Raw genomic sequence first — 26260 nt, forward strand, 5'->3', positions numbered from 1 at the left:
AGCGGTGTGGCCTGTCTCATACATTTCCATACATTCGCGCGTGACTACGCGCGTGGTTACGCATACGCATCCGGTCTGCTCGAGCCTTTATGGACTATAATTTTCTGACATAGTGAAAATAAATTCAAATAATCCCCAATTATTATCTGAGAAGCGTTTTTATCATATTATATTAAGAGATTAAAATAATTTAGCAAAAGTTACTTAATATTATATGTGTACAGTATACGATATATACGATATTTTGTACGAATGAAGAGTTTACTTTAAACTTTCTCAAACATTTCAAAACCAAAATTAACCAAATCTAAAGGTTTTCTCAACTTTTATCGAGAATACGAACAGTGGTTCATGTTTGTATATAAGTTTACTACAATTTAAATAAGGACCTAGTATTGTAATAAACGAACTCTATAGGTAAGTGTCCATTAATTAAGTTACCAATATGTACCTCATATCACTGGAACTTATTTATAAACTAAATAAAATAATTATTTATTTCCTAATTAGCTTGGCAAGTGTGAAGTTACGTTTTGATCTGCACAATAAATCATAGAAATAGAAATGAACTAACTTCATGCACACCAAGACACTTTAACTGAACTGTACATATACAGTTCTTTACCTACTTTAACTGAACTGTACATATACAGTTCAGTTAAAGTAGATAAAGTAGATATTACTAAGAATATAAAGGCAGTGAATGTTAAACAATGTATATAGAATATAATACTATTATATACATGGTTTTCTTAACCAGGTAGAAGGTTAGCATTCGTTGGAAGTTCAGCAGTGAACGGCAATCTGCACAGCCTTCTCCAAACTATGTTGGGGCTGCCTTCCAGTCTAACCAGATGCAGCTGACTACCAGTGTTTTACAAGGAGCGACTGCCTATCTGACCTCCTCAACCCAGTTACCCGGGCTGATATCATGATATAATAGTATTATATTCACGAAGATATTTAATGTAGCTTTAACCTCGGGTATATTATTCGTCCTCTAATACAGTAAAGATATATAAATAAGTATTGTTGCTTAATATTATTTTTGGCTATTTATTGTATCAAGTAGTGAAGAAGATTAATTTAACAACGGTTCTAGTAGATTTTGTACGTAATTATTTGTAGTAAGTGTTTAAGTCAGTCAAAATAGCCGAAAAATATATCCCATCGAGTCCACAGTTCCAGAAATAGTTGATTTGTCAAAATGCACGAACATTGGCTCAAAGTTAGTGTGCATATTTTTTAAATTGAAATTGTAACTCACCGACACCCACCGGTCATTAACAATATATTTTATTAATCACGGTCATTTCCCACCTTGACGTCGGTAAAATTGTCGGATAACGAAGGAACTATAATACCTACAAAAAAAAGACACTCCGAAAAGGGCAATCCTTAGTAAATTAACATAAATATTGAATGCTGGCAAAAAAAACGTTTGTCAGAAAAATAGGTGCACTTTCACTATTGCGAAGTTGACAGGTGCCATTTTTAAGGGAAAATTGCACTTTTTTACTGACATGATCTGAGGGTGAGGCTGAAGCAGCTTAAGAACAAGAAGGCGCCGGGCGAGGATGGAATCACTTCAGAGCTTCTGAGAGCAGGTGGAACACCGGCACTTAAAGTCCTCCAGAAGCTCTTTAATTCCGTCCTGTCCGAGGGCAAAACGCCTCAAGCATGGAGCAGGGGTGGGGTGGTATTGTTCTTCAAAAAAGGTGATAACAGCCTATTGAAGAACTAAAGACCCATCCATCACGCATCTAAGCCATGTTTATAAGCTGTTTTCAAGGGTTATCACGAACCGTCTCGAACATAGGCTTGATGACTTCCAGCCTCCCGAACAAGCCGGTTTCCGAAGACCGAGGAGTAAAACTTGCCATTATGCTTAGCGTCTGTGGACTATGAGAAAGCCCTTCGATTCGGTTCAACCAATGTGTGTTACCAGTGATGACTTACGGCACCGAAAGTGGTCTTTCACTATCGGCAAAGCTCGAAAGTCGCTCAACGAGCTAAGGAGAGGGCCATGCTCGATGTTTCTCTACGTGATCGAATCCGAAATGAGGAGATCCGTCGAACTAAAGTCATCGAGATAGTCCACCGGATTAGCAAGTTGAAGTGACAAAAGGCAGGCCATATTGCTCGCAGAGAGATGGCCGATGGGGTCGAAAAGTGGAGACCACGGACTGGCAAGCGCAGCGTAGGACGTCCACCAACGAGGTGGACAGACGACCATATAAAGGTCGCCGGAAGACGCTAGATGCAAGGCGCTTCCAACCGGTATCTGTGGAGATCAGGGGGAGGCCTATGTTCAGCAGTGGACGTCCTATGGCTGAGATGATGATGATGATGAATGACAGGATTGTCAACTGTTAAAAAGATGTCAAACCATAAATATTTTGTGCATTTTTTTAAGTCTTTGCCAATACAAATAACTTCTTATTATTTTGACTGCACTAATTGTTTAAACATTGTGTTTTAAGATATGAAAATATAAATTATATTTGTAAATTCTTTATTTCCTGTTGTTTCTGTATTGTATGTGTACAAAAAATCATTAATAAATTCTGACTTTGTATAGATAGGGTTTTGCGTCTTAGCTCATCGGTATTGGTTAGGCTGCGTTCAAACCAAACTAACTTTCAGCGTAACGTAATAACTTATTGTCGGTAAGATGTCAACGAAAAAGTGAATATGTATGCTCACATTCGGCGGCTAAATGTCAGTTTGGTTTGAACGTAACCGTAGTGATACTTGTGTATATCTTGTACCTACTCGATAATTACGTAATGGGCTCCAGCCCCCGATTCGGTAAATTTAAATAAAATCAGTTTTCGGGTGCTACCAATGAGGGCCTGCCACTAATTACTATCATCACAGTTATTTATTTATCAAAGTAAAAACTACTTTTAATGTTACTTAAATACATCCTATATAATAGTAAAATTATATGGCGTTATGACTATTCATTTAATTTATGAAATAAAGAACAATTTCAATTTTCAATTACTTAATAAGTGCAACATTTAGCGTTGTTTTGAAATTTTTAAACGTTTTAAAGACAAATGGGTCATGATTCCGTTGAGTTGAGCTGTGCAATTTATTTTGCTCAAATTAGAATAATATTGTAGTCTACATGCTCACTAAAGTAAGCAAAAATACTTAGACACGGGAGAAGGTACATAGTTTTTGTCACTATCCGGCTACGGGAAGCCAACGGATTCGCTAATTCTTAATTAATTTAATGGCAAAAGGTGTTTCTAATCACCTGTCCACCACTGTATATCTGAGAAGCACAACTTTCTTATCAATGTTACAAAATTATGAAATTACAAACCGACGACTTCCACAATTTCAGAAGTTATCAACCTATTTTCTTCCATGACTACTATTTAAATTTTAGTCAGATTTTGTTCAAAAATATCTAAAGTTTTGTTATTTCGATGTAAAAATATGTATATTTAGATTTTGTTATTGTAGAGGTTGAATTACATAATATCGAGATTATGTACCTCATGGTAGCTTACACAAGAAAGACTGTCATCATGTACGCTTTCGGGAATAATTATAAGTAACTATTGTTAATTAAAAAAATATTATTTGTTACGGCACTTGTTTTATTATAAAGAACTGTTTGTAAACCCAGTATTCGATAATTGCTAGGGAAAATTTTTCTCTCCTAAAATCATCTGCCCAGCCTTTTCCCAACTATGTTGGGGTCGGCTTCCAGCCTAACCGGATGCAGCTGAGTACCAGTGTTTTACAAGGAGCGACTGCCTATTTGGCCTCCTCAGCCCAGCTACCCGGGCAACCCAATTATCATTGAAAATAATTATTATATGATAGGCCTTAGTAGCCTTAATTGTTGTAAACATAAAGACATTTACGCACATTGATAAGAATTCCATGGTCCGTCAAATCTGCCAGATATGAAAAATACCCAAGTCACGGTCCAGCGTAGGTACCTACATCCAGAAATAGCATCACTTATTGAAATCTACGTCATTCAGTTAAATTATTGTGAAATACAAATGCTTATAGGCACTTCTGCTTTGTTGCCGGTAAACATAAAACATGATAACCAAAAATAGCAGTAGGTTTCCAGACAATAGTTAAAAATAACTATTATCTTATAGTGATGATAATGTGATGACGTGATCACGGGTTCTTGGGATCAAATATTGAACTTATTTTTCATTTTCATTTCGTGTGATAAGGATTTTCTTGTTAAGTTTTTTGACACATTTGAAGGATTTTCATTTTGTATAATATTTTGTTTTTTTTTTGTTTCTAGTCCGAAAACTCAAAAATAGATATGTACCAGTGGCGAGGCGTCCTTATAAGCCGATTCCCATCGGCTTCCCTTTCGAATTTCATAGGTATAAGTTATAATATAGGTATAGGTATAATTAATATAATCATTTAAACCACACAATTTAAATATGTAGGTATAACAAAACGCCTACCACCGTAAAAAAATTGTCTATAAATTACTTGAAACATTTTGCTCCTACTAAACAAGCCGCGGCTTCCTCCTCCATACAAAACTACGCTTGCGTGACGTCATCCACGCCGCGCCGGGCGATGTTCGCGGCATAAGGGCGAGCGGTAAGCCGGCTCACGGAGCGGGTTCCAGCCAATCAAAACTCGCGAGTGAACGAGAAAGAACGCGTCAAGAGTAGAGCAACTATATCTGTCTACGCGCGAGTGACAACGCAGCGCTTAGAGCTTTCAAATATGTAAACAAACAAATCAGACAAATTCACTCTCATTGTTCTTATTTTGTTTTAGATAATACCATTAACAATTTGTTCTTTGTATTACTTAATTGAATTTATTAGTGTGTGTATCATTTAGAAATGACATAGTTCGTGTGTGTACAATATTTTATGTTAGTTTAAGTGTTTTACTTACATTATGTCAACATAGATGGCGTTGTGCATTTTTATGCAAATCCTGAATCGCGGTGTTAAGATTCTCCGCGATTTAATGACCCTACTTGGGAATTAATATTTCTTTGTGTTCACCAGGTATATAATTTTGATTAAGTAGTTGGCAGTATCATTACTGTACTAATCCCCGCGATAGCACTGTGATTGTGACCTGGTACTCGGAATAAGTACAGTGTGTTTAGTGAAAATACAAAATAGAGATACCTACGTTGAAATGAGTTATTTTGATACGTAGACAGTTTGCATCAGGTTTCTTTTTAGTGTACCTACTTTTAAAACTTAACTAGGATAGCATTTATCGCATTAGACGTTTTCCGACAGATTATTTACTTTAGGAAGGAACTTATTTTATGTAAAGATAATAAAGTTTTATAGATATTAATAATCTGCCGAATTTCTCGAGAAAACATGTTCAAACTATCAGTCTCTCAGTCAGTGCTAAAAGGTGGACTGAGAAATTACCTCCATTACCTCTCCCCCCATCCCTGAGTATTCCCCAGTTTTTTGCTGCGGCTTCCCTATTTCACTAAACCACCCTTCGCCACTGATATGTACCTACCTGCTTGTAGGTACTTGAATATTATAAGAAATATAGTCTCCCTAGGTGGAAAGGACATGAAAATCTGCGAACTCGAAGAGGAAGATGTCCTGTATAGAGCGAAGTGGAAGAAGAAGATACGGAAAGCGGACCCCGTCACAAGATGGGATAAACGCTAAGAAGAAGAGAAATCTCCCTAGGTGTTTCCCAAAGTTTAACTTGCATCCAGAAGGTAGTAGTTTTCTCTGAAAAGTCCTAATGTAGTGTATGCAAGTGTAGTTTACCCAGGTATGATTATTTCTTACCCAATCAAAATAGTAAACAATGGTTCATTTTCATTTATCGCTTAAATACAATTCTGAAAATACCGGTAAATACTCTTAATAACAGTTTAATTAAAAAGTATTTTTTAAAAGTAACTGAATAAATATTTTACACCATTTTCTTTAAATTATGAGATTAAGCTTTGCTTTGCGGGAATCCATGATGTAAAATGTTAGGAAAAAAAATCATTATCCTCCGAGCCTTCTTCCCAACTACGTTGAAGTCGGCTTCCAATCTAACCGGATGAAGCTGAGCATCAACCTTTATGCTAGGAAAAAAATTGTAGCAATAATTCCGTGAGACAAATCGAGGCTTGTATGCAGGATTCCTACTGCTTTAAAGCATATGCACATGTAGCAAGTGTTATCATGCACGTGCACGAAGGAGGCAGTAGCCAAGCAACCGAACCTATACTTGGGGCGAAACACTTGACACGTTGCCCTTGCCGGCTGAGCATATTCATAAAAAATTAAGGTAAAAAAAAATCTATTATTTAAATGCGCTAAAAAGAAAAAAAAATACTTTACTGTCAACTTATAACAACATTTCAAATTTAACATATTTGACACAATTTATATGTTTTAAATTGTCGTGAGATTTACAAAGAAGATGAATCAAAATTGCCCCACGTCCTATAACAATGTGACGTATCTTTAAAAAAAAATAAAAATGTTCAAAAAAATATGGCATACTCCCTAATTTTTTTTACACCTTCATACGAAAAAAATGCTTTAAAAATTGTTTAGGCCCTGTTATGAAAACATCGTTCATAGGACTATTTTATTAAATTATTTTTTGTTTGGTAGGGTATATACCTCACAGGTGGTCCCATAATCATCAGGTCAGGATCTGATGATGGAAACCCTGAGAAATCCAGGGCAACTTTTGAAAGTTGTAGGCATGCGCAGGATAAAAACTTGACTGAATTCATATTTTAATTTTCTTTTTATTTCATTTTCTCCGCAAGCCTACCGGAAAGATCAAAAATGAAGGATTTAATGAAACGAACACAACTTACACAACAGTTACCTACTTATATCTTTCTCCCGACGAATTTCAAGCAAGAATTGGAACCATACAGAAACCACATAGAATACTGAAACGATGATTTGAAACATCAAAATTGAAGTTAATTGCGTAAGAACGAAGTTCCTGAAAAAGTAACAATTTCTACCGACTGCGGCTGAAAGGAGGTAAGTCATTACACTTTATCTTTATTCCCATATTTCTTCTCTTTAACATAAAACTTTAATGCAAGGTATGGAGGTACACCGTGTAGGGCGTGTAGAGAACTTCATAAAAAACAAATACTTAGTCCTATGAAAAACATTTTTTCCGGAGAAATTAAAAAAAAATGCCTCTAAAATGCACTCGCGTGCACAAGTGCTTTACGCAGATAAACTTTTCAAGATACTTCTAGTACGAGTACTTAACCAACTCTCGCTAGTGTTGTTTTTCTACTTACCTACTCCCTTAATTTATTTCAGTTTGAATGGCTAATAAGCGCGAAGAAACCCAAGAGAAAATCCTAAGGACAGTATAGGCGTCGGTTTAGTGTTTTTGAGTGCGGCGCCCATTTTCCGCGCACGCGCAGTGCATGCGTGCGTCACCGTGGCCGCGGTTCCGGGCGTGCGGCTGCCAAGCACCGCACTCGAGCGCGCTCCCGTCGCCGACAGTCGGCTTTGTACTCTCAGCCCGCGCGCACGCTCGCCCCGGCCGACAGTTAGCTCTTTGCGCGACACCGCAGCGCGACATTTTTCGAAATGTCGCGCGTTTACGAGCCGAGCGACCATGTAGTCGAGAAGTCCCTGCTGCCTTCCTTCGAGCAATACCAAAATATGCACAAGGAATCCCTCGAAGACCCCGAGTCATTCTGGTCGGAGCTAGTTAACGAATTCTATTGGCAAACACCGTACCAACGCGGTAACATCGTCTCGTACAACTTCAATGTAAACAAGGGGAACATATTCGTCAAGTGGCTGGAGGGCTCCAAGACCAACATCTGCTTCAACGTGCTGGACAGGAACGTGAGGAACGGCCATGGCGATAAAATTGCATTCTACTGGTAAGTTATTTTCTGTCAGTTTGCTACCAAAATCAATAGACAGCTGAGCGGCAATGCACTGAGACGGCGCGCGAACTTATTGATTTTCGCGAGGCTAGGCAGGCCACACATTACACCGCTGGGAAACGCTTCCTAATGCTCAAAATGTATCATTGTGTTATGTAATATTACTTCAGGCTAATTGCATAGCGAAATCTTATCGTATGGGCATAGATCACTCTTGCAATTTAATGAAAACAAAGCATTCTGTGCATATATTATCATTTACTTAAACCTTTGTGGATGATGATACATTTTATGTAAATACATAATTATTATCATAAAACTTAGATATTTTTGAGAACTAGGTACATAATAAAATATACTCAGCGCCAATTACTTTCTTTGAAGTATAGTTAGAAGGTCCGTTACAAACTAATTACATTAAAAAGAACGTACGTAATTAAAACGTGGTAGGTTCTATATTAACGTATGGGACCCCATTGCTTCAGTTACATAATTTGGAGATTGCTAAGTATTTGTTTTTCTTCTTTTACCAGGCTTTTAGTCATCGTGCTCTATGAAAATGCGTATTCATGTTATATCAATATTACCAAATGTTCTAGGACCAGGCTTGCAGCTTTCTTTATGCTTTTACGTTAATTGATGTCGTCAAAACTATGGTCTGTTCTAGTAGCTCTCCGACTTTGTATAGGTACTAAATATGTTTTATCCGACTTCCCGAAAAGGATGAGTATATTTAAACTTTCGCGACTTATAGATATAAGATTATTGAGATATACTTGTAAAAAAAAGGTCAAGATTACCTACGCAGTTTCCTTTGGAAACGATATAGTTAATACTGGTGAGTCGCTTTGTTACTCTACCAATTATGAAAAGAGAAAGACACACATAAAATGATTGAACAGGAAAATGAAATCGGTAATTTCTATATTTAGTTCAGGCAAACTTTTCAACCATCTGATAACTGTTATCTGAGGAATAAATACAACATATTGACATAATTTTCCATACGAAGGTGTCAGAGAGATATTTATACTTTAGATGAATCTTATCAGATTGTTTGGTAAAGCAGCCCCTTTCGTGCCTAACTTTTCTCCAGAGCTGAAATCGTGCAAAACGTGAGAATTAGAGGTACCTAGTTTCTGCACATTGACCTCAGCGCTGCATTTGCGTTAATTGATTCCCCGGGGGTCGAGGCGCGCGCATTGCAACTAGTGTACCTATTGGCTCGTACAAGATGCGTCCTACCCTCGACCGGCGCAGTTCCAGCCTCCCCTCAGGTGTCTAGACGAGCTATAAATCAATAAAGCTGATATAGCTCGCCCAGCCACAGTACTAGTTGCATCTTAAGAGTACGCATGCCCCATACGTTTATGTTTTGTCAAGCGGGTCTGTCTGCAGCATCCAATCACAATTATGTAACCCTTTGTAATGAAACTAATTTACCTCCCCACTCTGAGACATTTACCCTCTTATTATAAAACGCGGTATCAAATAAGTATCGGCTTTTGTACTACTTTTAATCCACCTTTAAGTACGACCTTGAAAAAACGTTATTACAAAACGCAGTTTATCGCAAGTCCTATTACTATCTGTAGTACAAAAGATAAACCATCGAGCCCCCTAGTTTAACTGCAGTACTTAGTCGACAAACGTCAAATTCCGACATTATTTACTTTTGAGGTTATTTGTTTTGTGATGAAAAAAACGAAAGTGGATATAAATATGTGTGATTTGGAATACTTGGATGTGTTAGAATACTATTGAGAGTGTCCGGGGACCCAACAGAATGCGTCATCGACAAAATCTCTTCAAATTATCTGACGACAATTTTCGATATAAATATCGATTTACGTTTTTCGAAATAATAGTCAATTGAATGCATGATGATAATCCAGGATGATCCTATGGATGCTCAACTGGGCTCGCCATAAAGTAAGTAGCCTTTACAGTGCAAGTAGGTTGCCAAAACATCCTAATTAATTGTATAAGTGTCAAAGTTTTTATTATGGATGTTTGTTTATGTTCCACGCATAAACTACCACATAGATTTTGATGAAACTCCGAAAATATATCAGATTATCATACAGTCTACTGTTTATTTACAGATTCAAGACTATTTTGGCGTTTTGCACGCCGTATCTCTGCCAGTAATATGCAATGTTTGTAAAAGACTGGAAGCTTGCTAAAATGTACAAAAATGCCTAGATGAGAAAGGGAACAAGATTGTGTGATGAAGAACAGTGTCCAACATCTATCAGTGCATTTGACTGTATAAATAGACATCGGAATAAAATATAATTTTCTACTTTTACCTATGTTGTTTCAAATGTTTCATTTTCTTTTGGTAATTTAATGCACACGATATTCTGTGTGTAAGTTATTGTGCACTTAATTTTGAAGAGGTTCTTATTAGATGCACAACGTCTTCTTTAATCATTTAAATCGGGATGAAAATAATCCAAATTATTTCTAACCTAAAAACAAAACATAACTCGGATACGCGCGCTGACGTTCCGTTATACGCGCAAACTCGATAGTTGTTTAAAAGAGAATAATTGGATCATGTATATCGTTAAAAGATACTAGAAATATAAAATTACCTTTAAATAATAAAAAGTAATATTTTCAACTGCAGAGATATTTTTTTTATTATCATAGTTATTTATTTTTCATCAAAATAGACTTAACAAAATAATGTAAAAAGGAACGGCGCATAGAATTCGGAACGATTGAACGAATGATTTAAATATTTGTTGCTTATAATCTGTGGATATTATTTGAACCATAGACAAATCGAAGTACTAAACAGTCTTCTCTTAGTCTACGTTTTGTAATAAGGATGTAAAGACTATCGTAAGTACCGTAACAAACCAAGACGTCTTCAGTCGGGTTTAAACCACTACTTGCGGCAGTTTTTATAATAAGAGGGTTAATGGTCACTTAAGTCATTCCTTAGTGAAGGATTTTTATGACATTCCGTCACTAAGGAGTGACTTAAGTAATCATTAACAGCCTTACTTATAAAATAATAAGTTATACTTAAGAGATGTTTAAGAAAAAATCTTACTTATAAACGTGGCTGAAATAAATCATTTTCTTAGCAATGTCTTAAATGAGCTGTCAAATTAAGTAGCCTCACACCCTTGTTTAACCCGCTAATTATCAAAATGGCTGGATTCTTACCAGCTGATTTTTCATTTCCGGTTTATTGACAGCTCAACTTTTTAATTTTATATTTTACGGATGCCATTGTTGCCATTACACAACGTTTTGATGACAAATATTTTTTTAAGCTACCAACATTCCGGTAGTGTTGAGAAATTAGTATGTTTTTATGTCATTATCTGTTCATTACTTAAGACATGCTTAAGCAACGTTTATAGGTCAAAATAATTTAATCACTACTTAAGGCTTTAAGTAGTAATTACTTAAAACAATGCTTAGAAGATGATTTGTTGATTTTTATAAGTAAGGCTGTAAATGTCTCTGAGAAATCGAAATGAGGAAAATTACTTCTAAAGTTCACTATAGCGTCCACCACAGTCGGGTAAAACTTGACGTGATTTTATTTTCCCACCTAAGGATATTTGTATAGGCTGAATGACGTCAATGTTGCACCGTCTTCTTGTGTCCTACTCTCATAAAGTTACTGACAATTTATATTAATTTTACGTCTGACATCTATAACTTTCAGTATTAATTATCCGTAGGTATCAGTGTAATGCAGATTATTACTATCTATTGTATTAGTATATATTGTATTAGTTTAAGTTTGCCATCGACTCGCGAAGAAGAAGAAGATTGTATTAGTTTTTTTTAAACGAGATGAGCTCATAAGTCCTATTAAATCTAACTGAATACATTGAGAAGAAAGGCCGAAACAGACTGATATCGATTATGCAATTTCTTTATCTCATAACTGCATAGAACACCTTTGTTAAGGTAGGTACTTGATAGTAAGGACTCTGAATCATTCAATCAGCTGCTTTAACTATGTCTGCTAGAGATAGGTAAGCCATTATTGAGAAGATATTAGGTCATGTCTATAGCAACGTGGATTATATCTATTTTATCACTGATAGATAACTTGAGAACATCGGATCATGCGGGATCATAAGAAGAAAGATAATTTTAAAATGTAATCAAAGACTTTATAATTTGAGTAACATCCCTAACAATGTCTGATCGCGTTAGTACCGTCCCGTAGGGATCCGAAGCTGACTTTTATAATATATCTACTCTCTACAGTCTGGATATATTGAAACTAGCTTCTGTCAGCAGTTTCACCCGCATCCCGTAGGAACCAGGGCACGAACCCGGATAAAAAGTAGCCTATAGCCTTCCTCGATAAATGGGCTATCTAACACTGAAAGAATTTTTCAAATCGGTCCAGTAGTTCTTGAGATTAGCGCGTTCAAACAAACAAACTCTTCAGCTTTATAATATTAGTATAGAAGTATAGATTAATACAGATATCCCTTGGTCACGCCATCACGCGTGAACGGCTGGACCGATTAAACTGAATGATAGAGGGACGGTAGCCTAGACCCGGGAGAAGGACTCAGTATAGGTTTTGCTACCATCCGACTACGGGAAACAGTTATCTCGGGACGCGGGTCAAACCGCGGGCGGAAGCTAGTATATAATAATGAGCTATCTTTGGTAATATAAAAAAATCGGGTTCCTTCGGGACGGGAACTTCGGGGTTCGGGCGATTTTTGACTTAATTTTTTTATATCAAAAAGTAACATTATAGGTACTAAACCAGTATGTAGTATTTATCTAATATCTCATTTCTTCGACTTCTTGTCGAGCATGCTGTCAGGCTTCCTGGCTTCTGATTAGGTACCAATCAATTCATCAAATTGATGGACTTTGCTAATCTTAGGCTATCTTTAGTAAAATTAGATTCTTCTCCACCTAATTTCTCGAGAAGTAGTTTTATTCTGGATTTCTAGACTTTTTCATGGAATCTAAAAGTTCGGGACTCATAAAATCTAATACCTATCCCCGTTGCACTATTCTTGTACTTTATTGCTTCTCTATTAAGTCGCTGTTTTTAATTTCCGTTTCACTGTCTCCTTAAATGCATGATTGGTTCTTGAGCATATCATTTCAATCAGCTGTCCAGGCCGTTGACCCGGTAAACCCTTATGTATTCTACAATCTATTCGCGGCTTTTTCCTTAATTATTATAAAGAGGATAGCTACATTATCTGCGAGTAACCTAGTTAAGCTATATTTTGTTCCGGAACGAGCAGTAGCTCCCACGGGATGCGGGTGAGCCGCGGGAAAACGGCTAGTAAAATATTAACAAACATCTTAAATCTCTCTAAGATTTTCCGTATCATTATCATCGACTGTTTCAAACCTTATTCTAACATGACCACATGTACACACTTAATAATAATAATTATCAATGAGTATGATAAGCTCGTCTTTGCATCTGTAGTGCTATACCACATATTAGCACAATATACTATCTTACTCACTAAATACACTCAGAATCTTAAGTATTGATAAACACAGCGAGATAAAACTACGCGTTCTTCTGATAATATTTAACTAAAACGTGACATATCTAAAAAAAAAAAACAGACTAAACTCACCAGACGAACCGTCAAGAAATGACGATATCACTCACGTCTTTGATAAAAAATGTGTAAAAAATTGTGATGATATTAATTAATTACCGCATGAAATTACTTAATAGGTTCGTGATATGTGGTTAACGTTATCTACTTGTAAAGTAACATTGTATGTCAGAAAACGAGAGCACGCCGTGTAAGATCTCTATTCAACTCAAATCGTACAGATAAGTGGCATTCAGTAAGTACTCCACAGTTCTGAAGACAGAATTCATGTAGGTCAGTGAACCGACGAAATCAATGTGCGAATTGTAAGACAGTTAACTTTTTGTGTTCGTATTAAAATAAGAAAAAATGCTTGGACCATCAACGAACTCGCTCAAATATGGTTTCCAATTGTTTGGAATTTAAACTGTTGTGTATCCAACATGATTGGGAAAAAGGCTCGGAGGATGATGATGTATCCAGCTTGCAAATTGCCCTGTGAGCTTACTCTGCAGGAGTAAACTGCATGACATAAAAAATAAAACTAAAGAGAAAAAATTACAGATTTTTGACGCCTGTCGTATACGACTTTTAACACCTGGTAAACGTCTGTTTAACTGTTTTGTACTGGTAGGTACTGACCTACATAACCTGTACTTACCAGGAAAGCTTGCGCTGCGCATGAGTTCCTTTTTGATGAACGTAAGCTCAAGTTTTACGCTTACGCAAGACAATAGGCAAAGTAAAGTGGCATTTTATCTCGACCACATATAACGCTTGCCACAGCAATGTCCAGCAAAATGTGGCTTAGCAATACCTAGAGAGAGGCATCTCGGCTTGCGCAGACGACGCCGAGTAGACACATAGCAAGCTAACTTGATGATCTTGCTCGTTTGTCCCGCGTGCAGTCGTCATGCGATCATATCTTGCGGTTACCGCTTGTTTTTTCTCAAGAGCGGGAAGCTTTTACATCCACTATTTTTATATTTTGCCTACTTATTGAAGTTATCGATATTTAACATGATTTTTAGGAACTTCGAAAAAATAAAGGCTCATTGGCAAATAAGTAGTCGACGATTGTACCTATACAGATCCGATAAAATACAAAAGTTCCTGATTACATTATAAAATAATCTGATCCATAGTATGGACATGTCAGATAGGTGGTCACTCTTTGAAAAACACTGCATCAGGTTAGACTAGAAGCCGACCCCAACATAGTAGGGAAAAGGCTAGGCAGATGATGATGACATATTATCCGTATGATTATGGGAAACTATTTGTTTATAAAAATATATAGTTTTCTACAACATTCAATAAATCCAGCGTCACTTCGGTAAAACACTACGCCAAATGTTAATTTCCTAATGACGTAGGAAGTCGTAGGCAACTAGTTGCAGGATGATTTTCCGTAATTTTCTTTAGACAATGTACATAAGGCGTCATTCAGTGAACGTTTTGCGCGTACATAATAACAAATAAACGTAATGGTACTTAGTAGGCCTTAAGGTCGGTCACTTGGTATTGTCAAGGTTACACGCCAAATTAGTGGCACAGACCATTTACTAACATAAATCATTTATATGTACTTCTATTTCAATTGTTATGTCACTCGTGCAAGTTAGTGGTTGCACTATTGATCTTTACGAGTATGAAAAGGTACATAAATTATTGATAACTAGCCGTTTTCCCGCGGTTTCACCCGCGTCCCGTGGTAACTACTGTCCGTACCGGGATAAAATATAGTTTTATACAAGTCAAAGTTGAACATTTTATACAAGTCAAAGTTGAGCATTAAAAGGTAAATTATCTTGACGAAACTCCTGCCTGTAACCTTCACAATAGAACAGAGAAACAGAGATAATTAAAACTAGCTTGTAAGTACCTGCGGCAAAAATACCTCGTCTTTTATTTAGGACTGTTCCCAACAATCCCAACATTCTATCTATCTCTCAATTTGGTTACTAGAGATAGACATTTTACATTTCTTGTAGAGAGCTAACGTCAATCTTCTATCTCTGGTAAGAAATCAATAGTGTTAAAGAAAATATTTCTCCTTCCTATTGAACTTGAGAGGACAAAAGATTATAACATGATTATATATTATACCTTCGTTTATTCAATACTTGACAATAGGCTCTTGTTCATAAACCATATCGATGAATATTGCAGGTAAAGACTTCTAGACTAAGTGCCCTAAAAGAGCTAAAGTACTATTAATGTTTCCTTAACCAAAGGTGAAGGGTTTGTTTTTATCTAAGAATAATTATACAGTAGATACGTCATTGCGGTAAAGACCCGGATCAAATTATGCAGAACTTGTTGATTTTCATCTCCGTAATTACTTTAAAAAACCCAGTTTGAGAAATAGAGACAGGACACGGGTAAAACCGTAAAAATCAATTAGTCTAAACTCTAAACTATACTGAGCGCAAACTATCTGGTTTAGTCATCATATCATATTCGAGATCCCCTTATCTTAATAAGTAATGTCTAGATGTATGATGTAATCGAGTGAACACTGAACAATAAGATTGTATGTAGCAACAAGCTATGCCTTGCTTTCCATTCATGCTGACACAAGGTGATACTAGTCTTGAACTAGGTGGAGGTGCGCTAACTACTATGTGTTAACCTCGACTCAAGAGCACTTCAAACTTGCAGTCGACCGGGCTCAAAAATCAGTATGGAATTATAAACTATGATCAGGCCTACTATTGGCTACAGTTTTGTTTGCAGTATGCAGGAGCTCTTATACGTCACGTTGCAATAAAATATAGGTAGGCAAGTAAACAGTGACAGGCGTTAAATCTCTCAATGTTCATGTAATCAGTGTGATCATTTGACACTTTCTACAAGTTTACGTATATAAATACCCTTGTTATCGAGATTGTGTCGCTCATACGGATTATCAGATGCTCTTCAAATACAAATATAGAGACGGATGTTAACATTATGTAAAACATGGCAGCTGGGATGATCTGTATGCATGTATAAAATGCCAGACTGTCTAGCATTTAGTGTAAACAAACCAAGCACTCCAAAAATATCAATTCTATAAACCCTTGTTTGCCTTTCATCATCTCCCCTTTTAGCCAGCTTTGGGCTGGGGGCCTACACAGACTACCTAAAGCCCGCCCTCTGGATTAACAAATATTTGCCACATGTGAGCCTCCGAGCAAAATGAAAGTTATTAGCAAAATGAAATTGGCGATTGGAGGGTTGTAACGTCCCCTATTTTAATTAAGCCGAGGGGTGCCTAATGGAATCATGCCTAACAGCCGACATGGCTGTGTATTCTAGTGTTCATATTAGTACTGTAGGCATTATTTTGTAATATCGTATATCCGTATTATACTTTAGCGGTATGTTTTCGTAATTCCTTCATCTGAAACAGAGCGTAACCAATTAGTTTCTACAATATATTGTCCAAAGTTCAAACTTCACACAATCACCAACATTCACTTTCTCCACTTTGCTGATTACTTCCAAGGTTCTAGAAGTTAAGAAGCCTTTTGGTACATATTGTTGGAACTGGCACCTTTATACCCGGGTCTTCATGAAGGATACTTTCCTCAAGTTCAATTTCGTTTTTATTTGTTTGTTAGGGAGGGCAATCACCCAGAAGATTACAGCCGCATCACCTACATGAAGTTGATGGACCTCGTGTGCCAGTTCGCGAATGGTTTGCGCGAGCGAGGCATAGGCAGGGGAGACCGGGTCTCCATCTACATGCCTATGATATTGGAGACAATTGTCTGTATGCTCGCGTGTGCCCGAATTGGCGCTGTCCATTCCGTGGTGGTAAGTTTCAAAATCATATCTTTGTGTTTGCCATAATAGATGTCTATTGCTTTTCTCTTTAGTTATTGAACTCGATAGTAGCCATTATGCCCACGTTCTTTATTACCATCTATTACCATACATCTGAGACTACGAGCTTTTTTCAGTTTGCGGGATTTTCCTCGGATGCGCTGGCAGAACGGATGTCCGACTGCAAAGCTAAGGCTTTGGTGACAGCGGACGGCGGCTGGCGTGGAGAAAAGTTGCTTGTACTTAAAAATACATGCGATGAGGCACTGCAAAAGGCCAAGGCCAAATATGATCATTCTGTGGAAATGTGCATCGTAGTACCCCATCTGGATAGAGTGACCCCTTGCGGGAAACTCCCAGATGACGTCAGACAACTCGTGAGTACTCTATCATTGACCTCATTGAATATTACTCGTAGATAAATCTTATATGTCAACGTATCTTTACAGTATAAATGGAACTCTGACGTGGACGTTTGGTGGCATGAGATCTTGGAAGGGCAGTCGACGATCTGTCCTCCAGAGTGGATGACGCCGGAGGAACCGCTGTTTATGCTATACACCAGGTACGTTACGCTTACCAAGAATTGATGTAGTTCTGTTGTATGATATTGGAATGATGCAGTGAACGGCAATAGCTTGATGTACCATGCTAATGTATATGATGTGTTGTATTAGCGGTTCCACGGGCAAGCCTAAAGGGGTGGTGCACTCAACGGCAGGCTACATGTTGTACGCAGCCGCAACCTTCCGTTACGTGTTCGACCATCGCGAGAAGGACATCTACTGGTGCACCGCGGATGTTGGCTGGATCACCGGCCATACTTACGTGGTGTATGCGCCCTTGGCTAATAATGCCACTTCTGTTATGGTGAGTTCCGAGTTAAGGAGTCTAAAATATCTAGGTAGATCTGGTCTACCTACTTACTTTGAGTTTATTCTATATACTGAAGAGTTAGAATTGATAGCAAAGGATCTGAATCCTAATCAACATTATCCTGAAAATGACACATTCTATAGTTTAGTACGTACTTAAATCATTGTCTAACGTGTTCTTGAAGAACATGCTTGTTTATGTTAAATATTGGTTTTTAAATCCGTGTTAATGATTTCAATAAATAAATAGGGCGCATGGAACTCGATCTCTACCGTCTTTGGAAGTACGAATCACGTGACTTGAAGGTCACCTTCACTGAATAGTTTTTGTATCAGGTCGATCTTTTCCTATGCTCTAATGACCTTCATATAGCTGCGATGATTAGTTTCTTGATTACACACGGGGTCATCGCTCTATAATTACTATTATGTAAACATACCTTCACATCTTCACGTATTTACGTATTTAGTGTGTATTAATGAATTAATTTCCATTCAATGATGAGCCCTGCTATTTCCTGCTTCTGACACAAAACTTTCTCAAAATACATATATACAGAGAGAAAATAATGCTGATCACACAATTTTCTCATCACGTGAATTAAAAAATTATATATTCTTATACCTTTTTTTTCTTGGGCAAGGCAATAGCCATATATTCGGTCTAACTAAGGCCATAGAGACATATTCGTTTTCTTCTGTGATGGCAAGCGAACTTTCGAAAACAGAGGTTTAGAATGGACCTACATAGATAATGACCCTGTTTATTCGCAAGGTTACATAACTTACTGTCTTTCCATAGTCAATCAATTATTACCATATCAAAGGATACTATTTTGACTACCTCTTGCAGAAAAGTAAAATCTCATCTATACATATAATAAATCTGTAAAAAAACTGTGTCTGTACATTGAATATATTAAAAAAATAATAATTGGATGGGGTTTAGAAACAGTAATGGAGCACAAATCCAAAAAAAAAATTCTGTCTGTATGTCTGTATGTCTGCATGTCTGTATGTCTGTATGTCTGTATGTCTGTTTGTTTGTACACGCTAATCTTCGGAACTACTGGACGGATTTCAATGATTTTTTCTTTGTTGTATCAGTATTAAGCCTGGTCAACATATAGGCTATAATTTATCTTCGAAACTTGAAGACCTGGTGCAGAACACCAACAGACCAACAAAACTATAAGAGATACCAAAATGGTGCCATAGCAAAAATTGTTTCATGTGATAAGCATTTTCAGCTGAGATAATAAATTTTAAGATCTGGAACACCTGATGTGGAACCCCAAGAGCCCAGCTTCTCTGTACCATATACAGGTATGACGTTTTAGCAAAAGTTGTTCAACTTGATAAGCACTTTCTATTGACTTATACAAATTGAAGATCTAAAACACCTGATGTGGAACTCCAGGGCCCAGCTAGACTATAGCATATAGAGGTGTGACGTTTTAGCAAAAGTTGTTCAATCTGATAAGCACTCTCTGTTGACTTATAAAAATTGAAGATGTAAAACACCTGATGTGGAACCCCAGGAGCCCAGCTAGACTATAGCATATAAAGATATGACGTTTTGCAAAAGTGGTCAATCTAATAAGCACTCTTTATTGACGTATATACATCGAAGATCTGGAACACCTGATGTGGAACTTCAAGAGCAATACTACACTTAAAATGTATAGAAACGAATGTTATGAAATAGGTATGGTGACACAAAACCGACGATTATCCCTTTATACACTATAGAAATATGAACTCAAGGACAATCCCCGGTGGACGTCGTTAAAAAAAAGACAATCCCTATACCATACCGCTAACTGTGGATGAAAATTACTTGGGCTATTGTGATGGGATGCTAATGGACTAGGAATGGGGAAACTACGGGAACTATGGCACCTGCCGATGACAATGTATTAGATACATGTAAAATTGCTGGTGGAGACTTCGCCAGCTCACTTACTGGGCCCCGGGAATCAGTCACTGAATAGCAACAAGAGGACAACAGGGACATGAGCGGCTGAAGTGTGAGAATACCTCGGCGGATTTTAAACGCAGATTACGCGCTCCCTGTGGGTCACTTACCACGAGGCATCCTCCGAGCAGGGCTACTAACCCTGCTCTAGCGACTCCACTCTGGACGGCAAGCCAAGCCAGAGGCTTGAGACCTACCCCGTCATGGTTCACTCTGACCTGCCGGAGATGGGGCAGTATACTCTCCCTGGAGAACTCAGTATATACAGCCCCGCGGGGTAGCTACTCCCCGTCATCAGCCTCAGATGTCCTGCGGTGCTTATATCTCATTATTATTGTCGTTATTATCTCAAGAGCCTTTGTCCCAATTATGTTAGAGTCGACTTCCAGTCACGATGCAACTGAGTACCAGTGTTTTACAAGGAGCGACTACCTATCTGACCTCCACAACCCGGTTACCCGCTCAACCCAACACCCCTTGGTAAAACTGGTCAGACTTACTGGTCTGACTACCCATAACGACTGCCAAGAATGTTCAATGACAGCCGGAACCTACAGTTTAAGCCTTCCAAATAACGGTCATTGGTATCCAAAATATACGTAGAAAGTACCTACATACGAACTTAGAAAAGTTGCATTGGCAGGTACTTGCCAGACCTGGAATCAAAGACGCACGCTCATACTTGAGAGATTGGTTCTCTACCCACTAAACCACCACGACTTCCACTAAGTCACCACGACTTTGTCATCTATTTAATGTTTTTTACGTAATACGTGTAATATTTTTGCCACACACAACTTAAATGCGGACTAATTAGAATCACTACATTTATCCCTATGGTCGCGTCTATTGCGGTTCAGTTCTCAGCGTTTTGTTTAGTCTGCTGTGCTTTTGCCGTTGAAGTACAAAAATTAAATATATGGAACGTTTCTAATGCGTATCCCGTTGTTTTCAAGTCAACGGGCTCTTAAAATTCAATATCAGACGATTAAGATCTTTGATTTTGCTGACCCCGTAGTCGCTGGCATAAGGGACAGGATCCGCGTACGAAGTCGCGGGCAGAAGCTAGTGTTACAAATAAATCAATGTTTTTTTTTATCAATGATGTTGTACATTCAGTATGACAAGTTCAATTTTAGGTCATAGATTAAAACCGTAAATTAACGGTAACGAGAAGGATTGAGCATTAATCACCACGCTTGCTCAATGCGGGTTGCTGGTTTCGGACTTTATAGTCCAGGTTTCCTCAAGATGTTTTCCTTCACCTTTTTATCAGCCATTGGTGTCCAAGATATACTTAGAAAGTACATACAAACTTAGGAAAGTTTAATTGGTACTTGCCTGACCTGGAATCGAACCCACACCCTCATACTCGAGAGGTTGGTTCTTTACCCACTAGGCCCCCCACGACTTTTTAAGACCGTGTTCTATAATGAGGTGGACATTGTTTAACTATTTTGTCTGCATCGTAGACAGAGAAGTGGTTAAGAGTTTGATATGACATTTCAATTACAGTTCGAGGGGACTCCATTCTTCCCTGACAACGATCGCTTCTGGTCGGTCTGTGAGAAGTACAAGGTGACGCAGTTTTACACCGCGCCCACCGCTATCAGGGCGCTCACCAAGTTCGGAGAAGATCTAGTCAAGAGGTAAAATTCCAGTTTCTTCAGATACAAGATTAGAGCACCACGAGCTTGCTAAGTATACCTACATTAGCATTTTTTTCACATTCACTTTGAAGGATCTATATTTTCGGTTTACTTTACTGAAACTGGGAGTAATGTAGACGGCAAAGGGTAAACTTATTTTTTCTTTGGACTCCACAGATTGTAACGCAATGCTATATAAGTACAGTATAAACATTAGCTTATTGACATTGGACGCATCCTGATTCGCGTACTTAGGGTCACAAGTATTGAGAGGGTCGCCAGTTGAACAGACCCGGTTATTGTCATCATCTGCGAACCAGCTTCCATCTATTCTATTCATATTTTCTATAAATATAGCATAGTATACAAAAAATCTGAGAGCGGCTGACCTTTTCACACAATTTCTTACTTTGTAAATTTTTTACTCAACACAAATACAATTTTAGTACTTTCCTACCTTAGTGACTTTTCTATGTGGTCAAAGTTCTTCTTTAGTTAGGTACTATAGGTAATTAACATTCCAATTGATACTCGGTAAATGTTTAAATTAGAAAGTCATTGATCAAAGTCTACTACTTATTAAACTGTCTTCTGCCGACCTTTGACCACATGCCCAAACGAATATTATTTTAACTAAATACAATCTTGCGGTTGACTACAATATTGTTACAAACATTTATTGCAAGAACAATTGATCGTTAAGTCATAACTGCATTATTTATTCGAGTAAACAAACTGACATTTCAACGTAAATACCGCACAGTATAAATTCTAGAACGTAGTGACGTGAACTTGACATAATTGATTGAAGGCACTAAACTGCAGCAAGCATTATTTATTTAGAAAGGGCACAGCGTAGACCGTCCACTTATCGGATCAATACAAGATTATAGAACAAAGTTTAATGTTGACTGGTTAAAGTTTAAAGGCCATTTAAGCAATTGCATGTACTGCAGGTTGTCCTTATGAGTTGTATTCCTACTAATAATTCGATATCTATTTTACAGACATAACCTGGACAGTCTCCGTGTCCTGGGCAGCGTGGGAGAGCCCATAAACCCTGAAGCCTGGCTGTGGTACTACAACGTGGTCGGTCAGGGTCGCTGCTCCATTGTCGACACCTTCTGGCAAACGGAGACCGGAGGCCATGTCCTCACCAGCCTCCCAGCTGCCACGCCTATGAAACCTGGTGCTGCTGTAAGTAGCCCCTTTGTCTTGCACGCCTAGGACCTCGCGGTACAGAATACTGAGGGACTGGTAAATTTTTGGCTCTCGTAAATCTCCAAACAATCTTGTCTGTGCATAGAGCACTCAAGATTTTTGGTTATATTATTAGATTTCTCAAATCTTATCAATGAATATGTATAATTATGTATTTTGTACTTTTCTCATATTCATGCATATTGTGTCACAGGGTTTCCCATTCTTCGGCGTGGAGCCGACAATCGTGGACGAAGACGGGCACGTGGTCGAAGGCCCAGGAGAAGGTTACCTGGTGTTCTCCCGGCCCTGGCCCGGTATCATGGTCACCCTGTACGGCAATCATAGCCGTTACGAAGATGTGTACTTCAGAAAATTCCCAGGATACTACTGCACCGGCGATGGTAAGATGTCCTATAATAGTACCAATTTCTTTGACTAGAATCATTTACATCAAACTTCATTGTTATCAACAAATATTATTCTAACGCTCAAAATATTATACAACTTGTACTTAAGTTGTCTATTAGCTTTGTTGATGGTTTGAAGCACATACAAACATCTTTGCGGTAGGGAGGTGAATGGAGTCGTAGTTTAATATACAATGTGAATAATTTGCAGGGGCTAGGCGAGATGAGGACGGCTTTTTGTGGGTAACGGGTCGTATCGACGACATGCTGAACGTATCAGGGCATCTGATGTCCACATCGGAGGTAGAAGGCGTTCTCACGGAAGACCCGAACGTGGTGGAAGCCGCCGTCGTCTCCAAGCCACATCCAGTCAAAGGCGAGTCTTTGTACTGCTTCGTCATTTTAAATGAAGGTGCCAAATTCGATGCGGCCTTAGTCGATGCGCTGAAGAAACGTGTACGCGGCCGAATTGGAGCTTTTGCAGCACCAGATGTCATTCACCACGCGCCAGGGTTGCCGAAAACTCGTTCAGGAAAGATTATGCGACGTGTGCTCCGCAAGATCGCACTTGGGGACAAAAATATCGGCGATACTTCGACTCTGGCCGACCCCTCCATCGTCGATATGCTCTTCAAGACACGCCCCTGAACTATCAATACATAACACGCAGATTTTTTTCGTTCCTATTCAAATGCATGGCCGTATTTAATCCCGATTATTTTCCGCTAATCTCCAGTCCAGCTTAAATATCCGTCCGCGACACTTGACAGGCCTTGCGTTTCACTTAGTACATTCAAAATTGCTGCTTTATCGTCACTGTAATGTTTGCTTCTGATGTACTCGTAGGATAACAAAACAATTGTGTGAGGTTTTATACATGGGTTTAGCGTAGGACACAAGCCTTCATCGGCATAGCTAGTAGGTATTTGTATAATGTACTCTCATCATTGACTTTTCGATCACTGGATGGATACATCTACATTCGTTAGAAGTTTAGCAATAGACAGGGTGTGTCTACCGAAATGGTTCAAAATCTCGCACAGAGCGTGAGGTCGTCTGTTAACGATGCTCTATTTATACCTAGATGTCAAAGTGACGGTCGGATGTCTATGACGAAAGTGATACAAAGTCAATGATATTAATTTAATTAAACTATGTAATAATTAAAATATTTTGTTACACTACAGGGTGTTCCCATATTTTAAGATTAAGTACATTACTTATATTGTTTGTTAACGTTTAGCATTTATATTTTGTCAAAAATCGATTGAATCGGTTTTCTTTATATCAGTTAACTGATTGTGATATAATAATAGGCGAGTTTGGCTTAAAAAATCAAATTCTTATTTATATGTGTCTGGTAGTACCTACCTCAAGATAAAATAAATATATTTCTGCATTATTTTATAGTTTGTGTCATTCAATGATACTGTTTTATTCACCACAATAAGCCTAACAATTAAATTGAATTATTATGAATGTACCCTATTAATTTGAAGTTCAAATATTTATCGATGTAATTAAGTAAGTAGTGCACCGCTGACGATGCTTGGATAAAGAACCTAGGTAACGGTATTCAGTCATTCCATAATATGTAATCTTTAATGTAGAGTATTTTTTGCATACTTTATGTCAAAATATAGCCCAGTGTTAAGTATACAAGATGCAATCTATCGTACTTAGTCATAGTAATCATATTTAACCGCGTAATCATATGTTTAGAATACCACTGCTCTTTAGCTGTGTGTAGATAAATATAGCCGTTTAGAAACTTAAACATGTATCTTTGGGCATGTGCTTTTAATTAACAATTTAATTTTATTCCTAGACTGAGGATGTTTTGTACACCATATATAAGTTTAGCTAGCTGCATCAGATAGATCTAGTATTTATTCCTGATTTTAGATTTAATGACCGGGTCGATGCGACATGCTTGGGACTGGAACATCCATGGTTGTTTACAGTTGTGCACCAACGAAAGCAATTGCACTTTATTAGCTACTTGTCTATTGCCAACAGAAATGTTTGTTTTCCTATGTTTTTTTTTAATGGGTTGTGATATATTTTATCTACATTATATTTTTCCGTAGGCTGTTTTTTTCTGCACAAATGTTGCGATAGAAACAGTAAATTGATATTACCTACTTACATTAATGTTAAATGTATTTGAAGGCACTTATTTGTGATGCACAATGTTGAATTAGAATAAGGCGTAGTGTAACTTGTGTACCTATATAGGTTCTAGGTTAAAGCGTAGGATTATCTATTGCCTTTCTGTGGAACAACTATTATTAGTTATCTCGTTATTTTAATTTAAATACTTGCTTTTAGAATTTTGAGTCTAGTATTTATATTTTAGGTAGGTATATGTTGCCTGCTACTTCAGAACTTAATCTGATGTATCTTGTTCCGAATATTACTATATTATATTATATTTATTATAACTTCAAGTACCTATAGAGCATGTTTTTTGATGACTCTGTTATCTGCAGTACCTACATGTGTTACCGACTAATAAATATATACAATACAATAGCATAATGTATAATTTGGTATTCCTGTCAAAATTTTACAACGATCTGCCATCGAACCAAATAGTTTTCTGTAAAACTTTGCTGCTATTTGTGTAAGTAACGAGTTGTAGTCAACTCAAAAGCTCACAAGTCTAAAAGCATTATTAACTTTTATATCTATCAATACTTTTATTTTGATTTGTCAAATTCTTCGTATATCTGCGCGGTTTTATTCATATTCTTATACATTCTGACTTGGTATGTATACCTAATATAAATTATATGACTTTGAAGTCGTTCAGTAATACGAATATGCTAGCAAGTAAGGGAATTTATGTGATTACATGTCATATCATTAAATACA

General features: G+C 37.5%; 1 protein-coding gene across 1 annotated transcript; it reads left to right on the plus strand.

Annotated features, from left to right (window-relative positions):
• The first annotated feature begins 7420 nt into the window (after positions 1-7420).
• On the plus strand, positions 7421-25918 carry LOC110373860 (acetyl-coenzyme A synthetase). The gene is made up of 9 exons (XM_021331277.3): positions 7421-7879; positions 17067-17262; positions 17409-17648; positions 17721-17836; positions 17949-18141; positions 21640-21773; positions 22781-22970; positions 23188-23377; positions 23595-25918. The coding sequence occupies exons 1-9, from the start codon at positions 7578-7580 to the stop codon at positions 24029-24031; spliced, it is 1998 nt and encodes a 665-aa protein (XP_021186952.2). The 5' UTR covers positions 7421-7577; the 3' UTR covers positions 24032-25918.
• Positions 25919-26260: the final 342 nt, after the last annotated feature.

The sequence above is a fragment of the Helicoverpa armigera genome, chromosome 1 (assembly GCF_030705265.1).
Source record: "Helicoverpa armigera isolate CAAS_96S chromosome 1, ASM3070526v1, whole genome shotgun sequence".
In the NCBI taxonomy this organism is placed as follows: Eukaryota; Metazoa; Arthropoda; class Insecta; order Lepidoptera; family Noctuidae; genus Helicoverpa; species Helicoverpa armigera.